The sequence below is a fragment of the Bidens hawaiensis genome, unplaced genomic scaffold (assembly GCF_021521415.1).
Source record: "Bidens hawaiensis isolate Kalapana, Puna unplaced genomic scaffold, B.hawaiensis_p1.1 tig00037552_1, whole genome shotgun sequence".
Lineage (NCBI taxonomy): Eukaryota > Viridiplantae > Streptophyta > Magnoliopsida > Asterales > Asteraceae > Bidens > Bidens hawaiensis.
Genome location: NW_027505485.1, coordinates 1,624 through 20,029, shown reverse-complemented (window position 1 = coordinate 20,029; position 18,406 = coordinate 1,624). Strand labels below are relative to the sequence as shown.

The 18,406-nt window shown below is 33.6% G+C and overlaps 1 protein-coding gene across 1 annotated transcript; it reads left to right on the top strand.

Annotated features, from left to right (window-relative positions):
* Positions 1-496: 496 nt before the first annotated feature.
* On the top strand, positions 497-1,976 carry LOC143613467 (putative zinc transporter 10). Its single transcript, XM_077087161.1, has 3 exons — positions 497-1,116; positions 1,206-1,355; positions 1,559-1,976. The coding sequence occupies exons 1-3, from the start codon at positions 523-525 to the stop codon at positions 1,862-1,864; spliced, it is 1,050 nt and encodes a 349-aa protein (XP_076943276.1). The 5' UTR covers positions 497-522; the 3' UTR covers positions 1,865-1,976.
* The last annotated feature ends 16,430 nt before the right edge of the window (positions 1,977-18,406 follow it).

Below are 18,406 nucleotides of genomic sequence, written 5' to 3'. Positions count from 1 at the left end.
GAAACTCCAGTTTTCTAGTAGTGTATAATTTGATTCTGAATTATTCATATGTTGTTTCATTGTTCTCGTTTGATTGGTTACCGCCCAATCGTTTATTTTGTCAATTGTTCTCTTGTGATATTTTTCATCCGATTTGGATCGAATACTTCTAACGCATCTTCATATTCATGGAACAAGGTTTGGTCTATATCTGTTTTGATTTTTTTTTCCAATTGGTTCTATATAATTTTGTTCCTGTTGGTTGGGTTGTCCATTTTTTCTATTTTAATTGTCTATAGATAATAGAGGAAAGTCGTACTACATACGTACACACTAAAAAGAGTGTCATGAAAAATGCTCTTAAAAGCTGACCAAATAACATTCAAGTATTATAATAATTCCCATTGGGGCCTATCCGTGTTTAATATATAGAAACAGATGTTTAATATATAGAAATAGATGTCAGAAGCTTATATATAAATAGCAACTCCAATTAGCTTCACATATCACATTAAACAAAACTCAAGAGAGTTTAAAGTAAGCATGACTTCCCATTCTAAAATGGTCACAATCTTCGTCATATTTATGACATTTCTATGTTCCAAAGCCTTGGCACAATGTGAAGATGAAACCAACAACCCATGTAATAACAAATCCAAGGCCTTACCCTTAAAGATCATTGGTATAGTTGCTATACTAATCACTAGCATCATTGGGGTATGCCTACCTCTAATCACTCGGTCCATTCCCGCCCTCAGCCCGGAGCGTAGCCTTTTTGTTACCGTGAAAGCTTTTGCTTCCGGCATTATTTTGGCTACTGGATTTATGCATGTGTTGCCTGATTCTTTCGATATGCTTAGATCGAGTTGCTTGGCTGATAACCCGTGGCATAAGTTTCCATTTACGGGCTTTGTTGCTATGCTGTCGGCTATTTTCACACTCATGGTGGACTCCATGGCTACAAGCATGTACACATCAAAGAACAATGCTATAGCGGCCGAAGGAGGTGAGGTGGTTGCCCGAGATCAAGAGATGGCGGTGGCTAGTGGTGGTGGCATGCACTTCCATGGGCACAATCATGGCCACCAAAAGGGCGCAATAGGACAGCAACTTCTTCGCTATCGTGTCGTGGCCATGGTTTGTTTCAAATAAACATTTAAGATGTTACACGTTTTTTAATGTTTCCAGAAAAATTAAAACTTGAAAATTTAATAATCGTGTATCAGGTGCTTGAACTTGGAATAGTAGTTCACTCGATAGTGATCGGACTTGGAGTTGGGGCGTCAAATGATGTATGCACAATAAAGCCATTGGTTGCGGCTCTTTGTTTCCATCAAATGTTTGAAGGCATGGGTCTTGGTGGTTGCATTCTTCAGGTAATGTGAAAATGGTATTTGTATATTACTAACACATGTATACATAAAGAAATACAAAATTTGACAAATATATGTATATAAATTATTATTTCATTACAGAACATTAAATTAATTGTTGCATGAAAAAAAAAGAGCAAATTAGTATAATGCTATGTAATGATTATGACCTTATAGATATGTTAATAATATATGAACAATAACAGGCTGAATATAAGACACTAAAGAAAGCAGCAATGGTCTTCTTCTTCTCAATTACAACTCCGTTCGGGATTGCTCTTGGGATCGCGTTGTCAAAGACTTACAAAGAGAACAGCCCGAGTTCATTAATAACAGTTGGATTACTCAATGCTTCATCAGCCGGACTACTTATCTACATGGCTTTGGTTGATCTTCTAGCGGCTGATTTCATGGGTCCGAAGCTTCAGGGAAGCATTAAGCTTCAAATTAAATCCTACGCAGCCGTCCTGCTTGGAGCTGGTGGGATGTCTTTGATGGCAAAATGGGCTTAGAACTTCATCTTTCATCATGCCATCAGCTCAAGATCGTACATCAAGTTGTATCATTTTAAATGATTGTAAAGTTTCAAGCATTCTGAATCTTTAAAAATAATAAATTTTGCTTGTTAAACTTAAAGCGTGTTTGGATTTACGTTGTAATTAGATTTGATCAAGTTGATAAAAATTGCTCTTCTCGACATTTTCTTTTAAAAACACTGATACTTTTTTATATAATTTTTAACTATACATATGAATAAGATTTACTAATCTTGGTGCTTGTAAATTGACATCATATCAAAACACGTAAAGAGATTATTTTGGGTCGTTTTTTAGAACCTTTTCAATTGCTAATACTAAGTCATGAGTAACGTTTGTGGTGTTCAAAAGGCAACACTACTAGCTAGACAACTTTCTTATTGAAGGTCACACTAGCAACTTTATGTCCGGTAGCAACTTAATGCAACTGTAGTAGATGACCTAAGGAGCAATTAGGGTGGGGCGGTGCCTTGTAAATTAATATAATCATAAAACTTTGGTAGCCACTGATTTGCCACCGAATAAAACTGATGTAACTGCAGTAATAACACCCTAGTTAAGATAATTGATTCTGAAAAATTGTGATGGTTCACCCCAACCCTTGTAATGGTTATGGTCTTACATCATCAATTGATTTTATATTTCATTCACAAAGAAGCATTTCTTGTTCTTAGAGAAAGCACTTCTGTTAGACACGATAAAATTTAATTTGATCAAAGTTAACTTCTTTTTATTTTATAGTAAGTAAAGATAGTCTACACTCCGCAACACTGAACTTTTAGTATAATCAGGTAGAGTAGTAAAGTATTGGTCCTTTCGGGGAATGCTCAGGATTGGCAGCACTGGAGCGGGCTACCAACCTGGAACAAGCATCTATCTATATCATTATTTATTGATGATTTATGTTCAAACATAAGGATCTGTTACTATTTAAAGTTTGATATTGATTTCAGTAACTATGTTACATGTGTAAACCCAACCCCAACCGTTATGACACCCCGGGTTCGAGGCGTTACAATAAGTGATGCTATCCAAATACTTATGCAGCAGGTAAGTGCTATATATAGTTATGTGTCGAAGAAGCTGAAAGTTCATGCATAGTTATATAGGCATATTTATAGTTTTATACGAATGCAAATTAACTATGATCATGTGGTTACAAGGTTGCTATTTGTTTGTGGGGCATGGTTACATGTTTATATCTAATAAGATACCGTTATTATCTTTTATGCAGTTTATTTTGATTTTCCATCATAGCTAGTACCATGATGAACATCCAAGTCAAATGCAATAGACTTTAAGTCTATAAATCACGTACATGTTAAAGGCCCTATAAGATTAAAAAGGAGTTAAAGAAATAAAGGATTGATAGTTGCAGTTCTTCGATGGATCTATCCACACTTTGGTGTTTGTATACTTGCATGCTCACTATGGGAGCGATACCATCACAAACATGATTTACAGGACACATGAGCCATACACGTGTAGTACTTGTCTGCTGTTTTCTACTGACGAAAGATGGTGGTGTTGGGCAATTTTTGTGCTCCTTCCCTTGGTCCGATTAGCTTCCCACAAACGACATACCAAATACATACCCGGGTCGTTTTTAGGAAGTCAACAAGGTAACAAAGAAAGATAAAATCGTAATGAATACAATTACATGATAATGTTAAGACGAAAAGAATAAATACAATATTATGAGAAGACAGAGATGATAAGATTGCTTAATTTGACAATTCGACACTTTAATTAGCTGATTAATTTTCCCTTTGACTTATAATTTGCGATCACATGAAATGAACAAAAAGATTATGTGGATAATTAATAAATAATATTTGGCAACAAGTAATAATTTATACAAAAGTCGTCGTTCCAGTCTAGAGATAAATTAGGCTAGAGTTTCAATAAACAAAATCCGTATACTAAAATAATCAAATATAAACCTGGGGATGTCGTACTACTGTACAAGTACCCAGCACGGAGCTTGCCGTACTTTTTATCAAATAATATTAATAAAAGAGATTAAATAAGTAATCTCATTCAGAATCTGAACATTATTAAATCTTTCATACGTTTACCAATTCAATTCCCTCAATTAATTAATAAAAAATGGAGAAGGGATGAATTTTGATGTATTCTTATTTCTAATTTTTTTTCTTCATGGGAAAGTAATTTTTGGGTGTTTTTTCTGGTTTCTGGTTTTTCAGGTTGGTTAAGTGATACGATAATCGACTCATTTAAAGTTTGATTAGTCGGGTTCGGGTTAGTTCGGTTTCAGGTTGGTTAAGTGATACGATAATCGACTCATTTCGAAAATAACAAAGACTCCACACGATAGAGTAAAAAAAGGCTACAAATGTTTGGATGTTTTTTTAGGTTTCGGGTTTTATGCTGGGAAAAAGTGACATGATAACTGACTCATTTAAGGTTCGGGTTGGTCGCGATCGTGTTTTTCGAGCATTCTCTAATTTGGGTTATGGTGGCTTTAGGTTCGGTTTGTGTATCCGGTAAAAATGATAGTCCTAATTAGGGGCGCAAATGAGCCGAGGTGCTCGCGAGCTACTCGAGATCGGCTCAATAAAAAGCTCGATCGAGCTGAGCTTAATCGAGCCCGAGCCCGAGCTCAAGCCTAAAAGTAAGCTCGTTTAATAAACGAGCCCGAGCTTCACTTATCGAGCTCGAGCCGGCTTACGAGCCTAAACGAGCTTGCCATTTATATAATTTTTTAAAATATATATTTAATAATTATTAATTAATATATATATAATGTTATGAAAAATTAATTAAAAATAATTAAATAATATATATTATTTTATATATAAAATTATAATAGAAAAAAGATATATAAAAATAATTATAATTATATAAAAAATAATTGATATATAGTAAACGAGCCGAGCCGGAGCTAAGCTCGAGTTTGAAAATCTACTCACTAGCCGAATTCGAGCTTGAAACAAGCCGAGCTCGTGCTCAAGCCCTTTACAAGTTAAACGAGCCTAGTTGAGCTCAGGCTCGGCTCGGCTCGTTTGCACCCCTGGTCCTAATGTAATTTAATGGTATGGAGTAGGAGGTGGAGGCCTAATGCCACAACATAGGATGGTGTTCCCGCTCTCTTAACACACTGCTTCTTGATTTCCTCACCTACTTTCACAACATTTACTTTAAATCAATGAGTGATTCCAGATACTCTTCCGAAACAAATTATACATATAGTTAAATGATACTTAAACAAAGGTTAATATAGTACATGGGCCAGTTATGCAAATATTTCATACATTGAAGTATTTGGAGAAGAATTTAAACATTTGCTGCAGATGGAGGGTCAAGCAGAAAATTAGTTTGTTAATAGCAGTTAACTCAATTGTGGGATAAATAGCTTGTTTTAGGGTTTCTATTTTCAGTTTGTTCTTTTGTAATTTGTTTCTTGAATAGTCTGTATAATCATTCGATTGTTATCTGTAATAAACTTCGTTGAATTCCTTTGTATCAATTTCATAATTCTTGGGTGTATTGGCTACAACTGGTATCAGATCTTCGTTACGCTCTCGATAAATGAATGAGTGCTTCTCTTAATTGGTAAAGAATTAAAGATAAGTCATGGTGTCGACCAAGTTTGATCACGAGAAATTTAACGGGAAGAATGACTTTGGGCTATGAAGGGTTAAGATGTGAGCCTTGATCGTTCATCAGAGCCTGGTGGCAGCACTCGCCGGAGAAGCGAATTTGCCAGCTCATATGTCCGACAAGGAGAAGAAAGACCTAATGGAGAAAGCACACAGTGCGATAATACTTTCTCTTGGTGACAGAGTTTGAGAGAGGTATCCAAAAAAGCCACTTCCGCTGGAATTTGGGCAAAACTAGAGAGTCTTTACATGACAAAATCGTTTGCAAGTCGCATGTATCTCAAGAAGTAGTTATATACTTTTCATATGGTAAGTGGTAAGACTCTTGAAGACCACACTTACGAGTTCAAAAAATTAGTGTTGGATCTGAAAAATATTAATGTCAAATTGGATGATGAAGACCAAGCCATCATATTCTTAACATCCCTGCCTAATTCCTATGAACATTTTGTAAGCACGTTGATGTATGGCAGATAATCTCTCTTTATGGAAGAAGTTCTTGCTGCAATGAATTTAAAAGAATTAAAGAAAATAAATGATGTTCAAGAAGAGTCTAATGATGGACTATTTGTGAGGGGAAGGTCTGAACAAAGGACTTTCAAGTCAAGTCAAAGGGGTAATATGTAACATTTCAGATTTTCCAAACTCGTATTCGTTTAACGAAACATTTTTAGATCTTTAATATTAATCAAAATCAAATATTTATAGGACTTTAAGTTTATAATATTCACTTTAGGCCATTCATACTTTAAATGATGTTCAATTCTTAATTTATGCATAAAAGATTCATTATTTATCCAATTCTCAAACCACAAGGACCAAAACTGTCAAATTATGAAACACCACCCTTCGGAGGCCGAAACACCACGTGATGGGAGGCATCTAGCCCACCACGCGACACTATGGATGAGCTGCACATGATTCTTGTTTGATTTCCTTTACTAGTTCGTTGTTGTCATGAAAATCGCTTATTTAAGGCATAAATCGAGTGAATTAAGGTCTAACAAAAGGATTATAACTAAAATACAAGTCCATATTCATAAATTACTAATGATGCACGAAAACTACAACTTATTTCATTGATTTAGTCATTAAATACATATTCGGTTTCCTAAACGAGTGAATTTACTAAATATGGTTTGTTTTAGTGTATTCTATATAAACAATCCTCATAATCTCTGCCACAAACTTCCTCATATCCTAACTCACTAATCCCAGCCGTCACCTACCTCTGATCATCATCAAATCTTTCAGTTTTTGCTTATTCATTGAAGATACAATGCTTGTTCGTTTGACTTTGCTTAAGTGTGGACCTTTGACTCATCGTTTCTGTTGATCCTTTCACTTTCTGGGTAAGTTGTAAACACGTAAATCATTCATATACATTCCCTAGTCAATAAAATTCAATCAGTTTCGGTGGTTGAAGGGTGTTGCCTGGCCAATTCACTTAAAACTCGTTAAAGGGCAAAATAGTCAACAAGTTTGACTATCCGTTTTCTCATACTTCTGGTCAGATTCAACGTTCGGTCCAAAAGACTTTTATTCTTGTAACCTAATTTTAAGGCTACTGACCATAACCCGACTTCTGACTCGCTGTTCGGATTCTGGTCAATACCAGCTCGCTTAAATCTTAAAACAAACATAACTTGAGTTCTAAACATCCGTTTGGATTGATTCCAGCGGCCACAAGTTTGTTTTTATTTATATTATCATATATCAAAGATTCAGATTCTGATTGATTATAAAATTTGACGTGTAGTGGACGACTCGCTTATTCGTTAGCTTGTTTGATCGCATTTATTAATCGTTTGTCATTAATCTAAGGTGCGTTTATCATTCCCCTATTTTACCATATTTTCTAAACGTTTTGGGGACGTATGCGTACATATCTATATTTCATACTATATATATATATATATATATATATATATATATATATCAAACAAATTCATACGTGTAATTGTGAGTGACTTAATCAAATATACGTGTTACATGCTTACTTTTGTTAATATTCATTCATTCGTATATTGTGTTAATATACATTCATTCGTATATTCGGAGGGGTCCATCGTATTCCCTGGGTGCTCATGCTATTGACCAATGACCGATTCCCTTGGCAACGGTCTACATACTTGTTTATGGTTTGATTACATTTACCACATTTATCTCGTTATGCTGATTTATATTGACATGCAAAACTGATGATATTATCACTCAACTTTATGTTGACAAACTCCATTTTCTACGCATATGCGGGATCCTTTGTATGGAAGATTGAAGCTAGAAACTTAGACAAGACCTTAGGATATAAACAAGATAATCATTATTTGAGCTTGCATTCATGTATTTTAATTGTTTGTTATATTTGGATATTGTGTGTATTCTTTCAATAAAATATTTAATTAGATATTGTCAAATTTTATGTATGATAGTATCTTCGAGTTGTGAGCAATCGGATCACGCCCCGACATTTCCGCCTTAGGTTGGGGTGTGGCTGATTGGTATCAGAGCCGAAGGTTATAAGATAGGTCGTTAGAAATGGTCCTAGACATATGTTAGGAACCCTATACGTGCTTATCTAAACTGACTTATGTGCTATTTAAATTGTTTACAGCTTAATTAGATTAATTATTTTATTGTATTGTATCTTATCTATTGTTTGCATGCACACACAAATTCCGAGGCTATGCCTCACATTCAAAATATTTTTCTAAATCTTTTATTTTGGTAGATTATCTTTTATTATAGGAAATTCCTTAAGAATTCCCGTTTTTTTCTTTGCTCCTTCACCTTGAAGCATGGGGGTATGACAAATGTCGAACAACCATAACTTTAAGTGGTACCCGTAACCGGCTAAATGGTTGCGTGGTAAACATAGTCGGCTAAACGGTTATACTTCCAAATTGTTTTCTTTTAATTATTTGATTCGTTGATTCGATATTTAGTTGGGTCGGTTAAATGGCATGTAACGCTCATGGTCCGAACAACTCCATTGATTTGATAATTCGTTAATTAGTTGGGTCAGTTAAACGCCATGTACACACACATGGGCTGACCAACTCAATTGTTTATTACTCGTTATTTGAATTGGGCCAACAAATTGCCATGGAACGCTCATGGGAGGCCAATTCACAAACTTTATGTTGCGTATTTTGTTGGACCATACAAATTGTCGTGGAAAGCTCATGGGAGGTCAACACGTTTGATATGTTTGGTTATTTATTCTTGGAAAATTTTATAAACATTGTTCATTTACTTAAATGCTTCAAACTTATACACATTATTTTGAATTCTGACTCGTCCTCGAGTCATCACTTGCACAATTCTATTACATTTCTCTATTATTCCACATTGACTCATTTCCACAACTTACCTATCATCTTATAAAGTTTCATCTTTGGTCCTCATAGAACGTCTTTCCTAAGAATCAATTCTCGTAATCAACGTCGTTCACTTGCTTCTCGTGATTGTTGTTCGACTAATAGAATGGACAAGGAGTTTGCTGTTGTATTCCGTTAACCAAACGATCGCCAATCTCGAAAAAACTAAAATATCTCGAACAAGAAATCTTATACTAACTCATATCCGTTAAATTATTATTTAAATCATCTTTTCTTATTTATTTTCATATTCTCAAACTATAAATTACAAAGTGCATTTAAATCCTTACCCTCAACTTTAAACTATAAATATTTTATTATCTCTTGTTTTTTCCTCATGTTACTTTTCACAACTTACTTTCCATTTTATAAATCTTTATTACTAAAATTCAAATATTGATAATTTTATTGATATTTAACTAAATTTTTCATTATTCAAATATAATTTTCATTGTTAAATTAAATCTTCTATTAATTAAATTTTTACCGTTAAAATTGACTTTTTGATAAATCCCCATTAAAACCCATCACTCACTTTATTTATTGATTAAGTCGTTATTTGAAACTAAATGTTGGTTCGTAAATAGTTCAACTCCCCACTTTGATTTTTGATACACATTGAAAATTTTGGACGTTTTAAATGATAAATTCGTAGTTGTTGGAATAGTCATGGTGGTTCATGCATTTCTAGTCTCGCGTTTATCTTATATACTTCACATCTTATTTTCAAATCACGATTAATTTAAAATTTGTTATTTACTTGAATTTCCATTATAAATCATCAGTAACTCAATTTACTTATTTCCTACTATTTATAAAGATTTTGTAATATATATATATATATATATATATATATATATATATATATATATATTAGAATAGTCATGGTGGTTCATGCATTTCTAGTCTCGCGTTTATCTTATATACTTCACATCTTATTTTCAAATCACGATTAATTTAAAATTTGTTATTTACTTGAATTTCCATTATAAATCATCAGTAACTCAATTTACTTATTTCCTACTATTTATAACGATTTTGTAATATATATATATATATATATATATTAGAATAGTCATGGTGGTTCATGCATTTCTAGTCTCGCGTTTATCTTATATACTTCACAATTTACTTATTTCCTACTATTTATAACGATTTTGTTAGAATAGTCATGGTGGTTCATGCATTTCTAGTCTCGCGTTTATCTTATATACTTCACATCTTATTTTCAAATCACGATTAATTTAAAATTTGTTATTTACTTGAATTTCCATTATAAATCATCAGTAACTCAATTTACTTATTTCCTACTATTTATAACGATTTTGTAATATATATATATATATATATATATATATATATATATATATATATATATATATATATATATCCACGAATTCCTAATTTAATCTAGTTACCTACTTTATATTTTATCTAATTTTAAAAATTTAATTGGAATAGGACTATCTCGGTGATTCAGGAATATCCGCTTCCCAGTTTAATCTGTTAACAATTTAATTCAAATATGTATATTTTCGCATTATCATTAATATTTAAATTATTAATTAATAACTATAATATTTTAGAATATCTTAATCGAATTAATCTAATCTCAAAATCACCAACTTGAAAAGCTATGACTTTATATTAACTTCTCTTCAATCTCATAAGTTCTCAAACTAATCAAACTTGACTCATCAAAATTTTTGTTAACTATGTTTAAGCTTATACTCTCGATCTTAAGAACTTTATTTCTAAAGAATACGATCTTTAAAGATTCCACATGTTATTAGATATTTTAGGATTTGTTATAAATTAAGCCTTTGCGTATTTCATCCCCTAAATAAAGTTTCTTTCATCAAGGTAGACTTATAATTAGAATCTTATACCTATACCTTATACTTATAATTAGAATATCTTAATCGAATTAATCTAATCTCAAAATCACCAACTTGAAAAGCTATGACTTTATATTAACTTCTCTTCAATATCATAAGTTCTGAAACTAATCAAACTCAACTCATCAAAATTTTCGTTAACTATGTTTAAGCTTATACTCTCGATCTTAAGAACTTTATTTCTAAAGAATACGATCTTTAAAGATTCCACATGTTATTAGATATTTTAGGATTTGTTATAAATTAAGCCTTTGCATATTTTATCCCCTGAATAAAGTTTCTTTCATCAAGGTAGACTTATAATTAGAATCTTATACCTATACCTCAATTTCCTTAGTCTCGATTATCACAATTCATAAATAACATTTATTTCACGAAATTTGTTTCCTTCATAAGCATAAGATATTTATAAGTTACCTTATTTTATTAATCAAACACGAATGTTTATTAAGTATCTCTTGAATTTATATTTAAAATTATTAAAATGTTTGTTTCTTTTAAAATGATGGTTTTAAATTGTTTTATAACCCACATGATGAAAACGAGTTATGCGGGCCATCCGACGATAAGAGTAATTATAGTCCGGAACATAATTATTCAAGTCCTAGCATGGATATCATAACGTGTACAATTGTGTGTCATGATTTAGAACTTAAGGTAGCTTGGGTAACGATACAAACGATGAGATGATAAGGACATGGTGGGTACGCGGCTGGTACATCTTATACAAAGTGCCCTTATCGGATTGTCATTTGAAGGGTTGCTTCGGTTATTATAAGTTCTATGTTATGATATTTTTCTTAAAAGTTTAATTATTTTCAAAATGATTATGTTTAGGTTTTCCTTAATTTCGAAACGAAATTCCCTAAAGTAGTGGAGACTGTAACATTTCGGATTTTCCAAACCCGTATTCGTTTACGTTTAACCCGAACGAAACATTTTTAGATCTTTAATATTAATCAAAATCAAATATTTATAAGACTTTAAGTTTCTAATATTCACTTTAAGCCCTTCATACTTTAAATGATGTTCAATTCTTAATTTATGCATAAAAGATTCATTATTTATCCAATTCTCTAACCACAAGGACCAAAACTGTCAAATTATGAAAATCCACCCTTAGGAGGCCGGAGAACCACGTGATGGGAGGCATCTAGCCCACCACGTAGCGCTATGGATGACCTGCACAAGATTCTTGTTCGATTTCCTTTCGTGGTTCGTTTTTGGCATGAAAATCGCTTATATTAGGCATAAATCGAGTGAATTAAGGTCTAAGAAAAGGATTATAACTAAAATACAAGTCCATATTCATAAATTACTGATAATGCATGAAATCTACAACTTATTTCATTGATTTAGTCATTAAATACATATTCGGTTTCCTAAACAAGTGAATTTACTAAATATGGTTCGTTTTAGTGTTTTCTATATAAACAATCCTCATAATCTCTGCCACAAATTCCTCTTATCCTAACTCACTAATCCCAGCCGTCACCTACCTCTTATCATCATCAAATCTTTCAGTTTTTGCTTATTCGTTGAAGATACAATGCTTGTTCGTTTGACTTTGCTTAAGTGTGGACCTTTGACTCATCGTTTCTTTTGATCCTTTCACTTTCTGGGTAAGTTGTAAACATGGAAATCATTCATATACATGCCCTAGTTAAGAACCTTCAATCAATTTCAGTGGTTGAAGGGTGTTGACTGGTCAATTCGCTTAAAACTCGTTAAATGGCAGAAGACTTTTATTCTCGTAACGTAATTTTAAAGCTACTGACCATAATCCAACTTCCGACTCGCTGTTCGGATTATGGTCAGTACCAGCTCGCTTAAATCTTAAAACAAACATAACTTGAGTTCTAAACATCCGTTTGGATTGATTCCAGCAGCCACGAGTTTGTTTTTATTTATATTATCATATATCAAAGATTCAGATTCTGATTGATTATAACATTTGACATGTAGTGGACGACTCTCTTATTTGTTAGCTCGTTTAATCACATTTATTAATCGTTTGTCATTAATCTAAGGAGAGTTTATCATTCCCCTATTTTACCAATTTTCCTAAACGTTTTGGTGACATATGCGTACCTATCTATATTTCATACTATATATATATCAAACAAATGCATACGTGTAATTGTGAATGACTTAATCAAATATACGTGTTACATGCTTACTTATGTTAATATTCCTTATTCGTATATTGTGTTAATATTCAATCATTTGTATATTCGGAGGGGTCAATCATATTTCCATGTATTGGGTGCTCATGCTATTGGCCACTGCCCGATTCACTTGGCAACGGTCTACATACTTGTTTATGGTTTGATTACATTTACCGCATTTATTACGTTATGCTGATTTATATTGACATGCAAAACTGGTGTGTAAGACCCCGAATCCCGGGAATCCTACAATTGGTGATCATACACGAAACTTACAAAATTCTTAAACCTAAAACAATTCATTTCATTTCGAAAACCATTTCAGAGTATAATTTAGCGGAAAATCATAAATATTAAAACAAGTTCCCAAAACCCGGGAATTATGCCCAAAACCAAACTTCAATGTATTTAATAAAACTTTAAAAGAAAAGTGTTCATCATTAAAACTTCCGACTAAGTATGCCCTCCATCGTCCAAGTAGCCTCGTGCATGTCCAAGCGGAAACGCATACTCCTCCTAACCTGAAACTCACACTAACATGCACACAAAGTCAGCTTGAGCTGAGTGAGTTCAAGTTTTAATAATTGACATCTAAAATAATAATAGTCATAATCATTCCAAGAGTTTTAAAAATAAAACGGGTTACAACAGTTAGGCCATCATCAATAATAAGTAATCATCCTTATATATGTATATAAACATCCTTATAATCATATATGAACATCCTTATAATTATATATAAACATCCTTGTAAGTATATATAAACATACTTATAATTATATATAAACATCCTTATAATTATATATAAACATCCTTATAAGTATATATGAACATACTTATAATTATATATAAACATCCCTATAATTATATATAAACATATACTTCATCCAAGTAATAACATCAGGGTCGAGCACACGTACAACCCAAACACGTAACATCTCATCCAAGTAATAACATCAGGATCGAGCACACGTTCAACCCAAACACGTAACATCTCATCCAACGTATGCAAACACAAAGTAGGCATTCGTAACATCCGTAGTCGTTAACGACTACTAACATCGCCAAATATTGGCCATACAATCACATACATACGATAATATCATCTCAAGGCTTACCCTATACAAGTAAGCCCATCCAAAATAATTTTAAACAATTCATCAAGCAAAATCGCTTAGGTGTGCATGCTAGCCCAAAATCTTAAAAGAGTAAAAGGGGGCATCATAAACTCACCTGACACAAGACACGTATTCACCACGAGCTAGATAATCCCTAAGTAATCCCAAAACTCAAACACCTATCGGTTTACATACAAACATTACAAACGACATCGAACGGACTCGTTTATCCTACGAGATATTCTAGCATGGTTCGACTTACCTAAAACCTCAATCTCATCAAACTCAATCATAATAGCCCCCGGGGCCTTACATTCACCAACACGACCCTTAGATACTCCCGGGAATAAAGAATTCCCAATTTACCCCGGAAGCACTAGGTGACACTAACACGCGCGTCTGAGAGTCGTTTAGGCCATTAACATCCAACTCAGTGCCGTGTGGTCCCAACATGATAAAACCATAGCCAGCAAATCCACACGACGCTACACGAGTCAAATGGGTTGGTAACTCGCAAGTACAACGCACCAACTATTCAATAAACGCAATTGCGCGTTGTACCGACCCGTTTGAGCAACCGACAACCAATTCAGCCCCATAACTTATAAAAATTATTTTCCAACAGCCCGTACATCAAACCATGTTCCCCCGAGCTGAATTGGTCGTTAATCAGTTCGACCCTCGCGTTAAACGCATAAAACTACAATTCTCGACAACCGAACACTAACAATCAAACTACAACTAGTTGACCAATATAACGAACACCAATGAACATGATTTTAAAGTATGATATATGGGACATACCTAGGAAGATTACGGTGCAAAAACTCACTTCAAACAGCCCCGACAAGCACACAATAGAACATCCACCGGTTAAGCCTAAAACGAACTTATCGATCAATAACAAGTAAAACGTGCAGATTTTAGCATGAGAAGATGCATTTAATTACATAGAATAACCTTTGAAATAAATTATTAAATTTTTACCAGACTTTAATAAATGTCTTAGGTTTATAAAAATATTTTTATTATATTTTTCTAGTGGACACAAAAATCATAAAAATTCCTCCAACACAGAAAGGTATGTGCAGCTATTTCAGTGCGCAACAAAATGGTTTTATTTTTATAAATATTATTACCCAAACAAATTAAATGATTCCAATTGGGTTTAGTTCCTAACTCAAAATACTAACTTCCAGAAGTGGAACCAACCAATTTGGACTTGTCGATAAAGGGTTATGACGTCGGGAAGACAGATCAGAATCCGTCATCCCGCATCAGCTTTGACACTCGATCTTATAAAATCATAAAAAGTATTCAAATCTCGTCCAAAAATTACATATTATACCTTTCTGGAAACTAGACTCAAAGTATAACATCATAGAAATAAGAATCGATCAAAAAAAATATTTTTTCATCGAGTTATCGACCGAACAATAATCGAGTACGAATCTGTCAGAAATCGTTATAACCAAAACTTAACCCTAACGACCAATAAGCGCGTTAATATGATCAATTAAGGTGTAAAAGACTTGTAGGGACATAGTACGAACCTTCAATTGAAGTTTTATGATCACACCTTGGCTGCAAAAAAAAAAAAAAATTGCAGCTCCTTGGCTGCTCTCTTGTCCGATCGAGAATAGGGAAGGGAGGGGGCTAGGGTTTTTAGTTTTATGATATAAAACAATAAGTTACACTCTAGCCCTTCTAATTTGAGAGATATGGCAACATGAAAGGAAAGTTTAAATAACTTAACGTACCGGTATGACGAAAAGATTTCTGAGAAATGTCGGTTAAATCCCGAGGAATATACATACTCTACAAGCTTAAACCCTTTGAACCGAAAAATTAACGGGTGTTACATGGTAATATTCTCACTTAACTTTATGTTGACAAACTCTATTTTCTACGCATATACGGGATCCTTTGTATTGAAGATTGAAGTTAGAAACTTAGACAAGACCTTAGGATATAAACAAGATAATCATTATTTGAGCTTACATTCATGTATTTAAATTGTTTGTTATATTTTGATATTGTGTGTATTCTTTCAATAAAATAATTAATTAGATATTCTCACCTTTTATGTACGATAGTATCTTCGAGCTTTGAGCAATGGGATCACGCCCCGGCATTTTCGCATTATCCTAAGCTACAGTGAAGCCTTGACTGTTTGTTCATGCTGCGTGCCTCCATTTCTCACGCGCAATCAACCACTATGGCCCCCCTTCCGTCCACAACATGCCCTAAGTAGCTATTTCTAACACTACATGGCATGTTTGTATAATTATGGTCATGTAAAAACGGGGTAAAGTCGCAACAAACCATGCCATCCAGTTTGGGTTTGTCAAACTAATAGTATTATTCACTAGCCACCGGCTTGAAGTTAATCACTATATTAGTGGGGTCTTTTGTGTGTTAGCACTTAGATAATGCACATCGTCACATGATATCAAATATTTAAGTATAAACCACATGCTTTTCACCCCAAAAGTTTGTAAAACAGTTTAGAAAGATGGGTATTGAAACTCACCGTTTAGTAGGTACGTAGTACGCAGTATGGTATCAGCTCGTGGTTCGTTTTGCTTGCCATCACTCAGATCCTTTGCGGTTTTCGATCGTTTCAACTCTTTTTCTCACTTGTCCAGGTTCTTGGCCTTCTATTTAAAGTAACTATAGGTCCTATATCACAAAACCAAGCATATATCATCAAAAATCCAGCCTTGAAACATAGGGTTTCGGTTAGGGTTTTAAACCGAACTTTTGAACCGTAAGAACGCGATTTAAACCACTTAATCCGTGTTTATGGCCAAAAAAATTATCAATTCTGATTTCTAACCATGTTTATGATCAAAATATGTTTATGGGTCATTTTTAGGGTTTTTGCATGGTTAGAAGTAATATTTTGCAATCAAACTACGTTTCTATATATATAAACATGTTTAAACAAGCTAGAAATTGATCAAAATGGAGGTCTTTACCTTAGGGTTTGCTGGAAATTTGATAGAACAGCTAAATCAGGTGCAAAGGTCCATATTGTTGTTGAATTAAATGAGAAAATATCTTAATAGGTTACTTATATATAAAGAAAAGTTGGGGGGTGGTCCATATTGGCGGCCTTTTTGGGCCGATTTTGGCCCATTGTTCTTGTTTTGCATGCTCCGAACATGAAATCCCGAGTCCAAGTTTATTTTGGGTTTGGTTTTTAGTGAGAAAAATATATCAGGCACGACAAACAGCGCGAAAACGAGTGTTTTTCGGCCAATTTCTTGTAAATATAGAAAATCATACTATTTGATTGTAAAAATCAATATATTTTCATGGATCACTTAAAACATTTCAAATAAGTGTTTTATAAGTCTTTTTCGGCTTAATAGATGATACAATGCTTGTTTTGGAACAAACTTTCGCGTTTAAAGTCATAGCGGGTAATTAAACGAATATCTTTTTGTTTAAATGGTTTGCTGTTGTACTAAGGCCATAATATTAATATGTTAGTCCTATACCAGACTCGTTTGATTATTCGTTGTTACGCAATAAACGGTTAATCGCTTATTCTATGTATAAATATTATGGTATACCTGATTTTGCCACGAATGTCATAGTAGAGATGGTATGAAAATATGTGTAATATCTATAAATAGAGAATTTGTTTTGAGTTAAGTGTCATTTTAGTACCTGTGTTTTATGTAATTACGCAATTTTAGTACTGTTTTTGAATTTATTGGCAAATGGCTACTTCACTTTTATAAAACTTGCAATTTTAGTATTTTTTTTCTAACTCCGTCTATTTATGTCTGTTAAATCAGGGTATTTTGGTAACTTTCTTATTTTCTTTATTTTTTTCTTTTCTTTTAACCAAAATCCCCCCACTTTTATAGAAAACATATATCATCTTCTCCTCCCCTTTCCCTTCCCCTGTTCCAAACATAATCGTTCATTCCTTACCATCATCCACCACTGGAACCGCCACCGCCAGCCGACCACCACCACCCACCGCACACCCTCTTTCTTGTTCTCTCTTTGCTGTATGATGCTGATAGACGGAGGGATGGCACCCGACAGTTTGAATTCGCTAACGCATGGGTGGATTGCAGATTGGGTTTTCAATGCCAAGCAGTTGAGGCGCTGAGTAGAAGCGGATGTGAACGGGGTTCAAGATTAGGGATTTTCTTTGGGTTTGGGGTTAGGGTTTCCATCACCTGTCGCTGCCTGCTCAACGGGTCAAAATCGACCAGATTGGAGGCAAGTTACGTCGGTTAGCATCAATTTTATTTGCTTGGAGTTAGTATTTCACGATTGTTAAATACCCTTTTATGGTCAAAAATCCT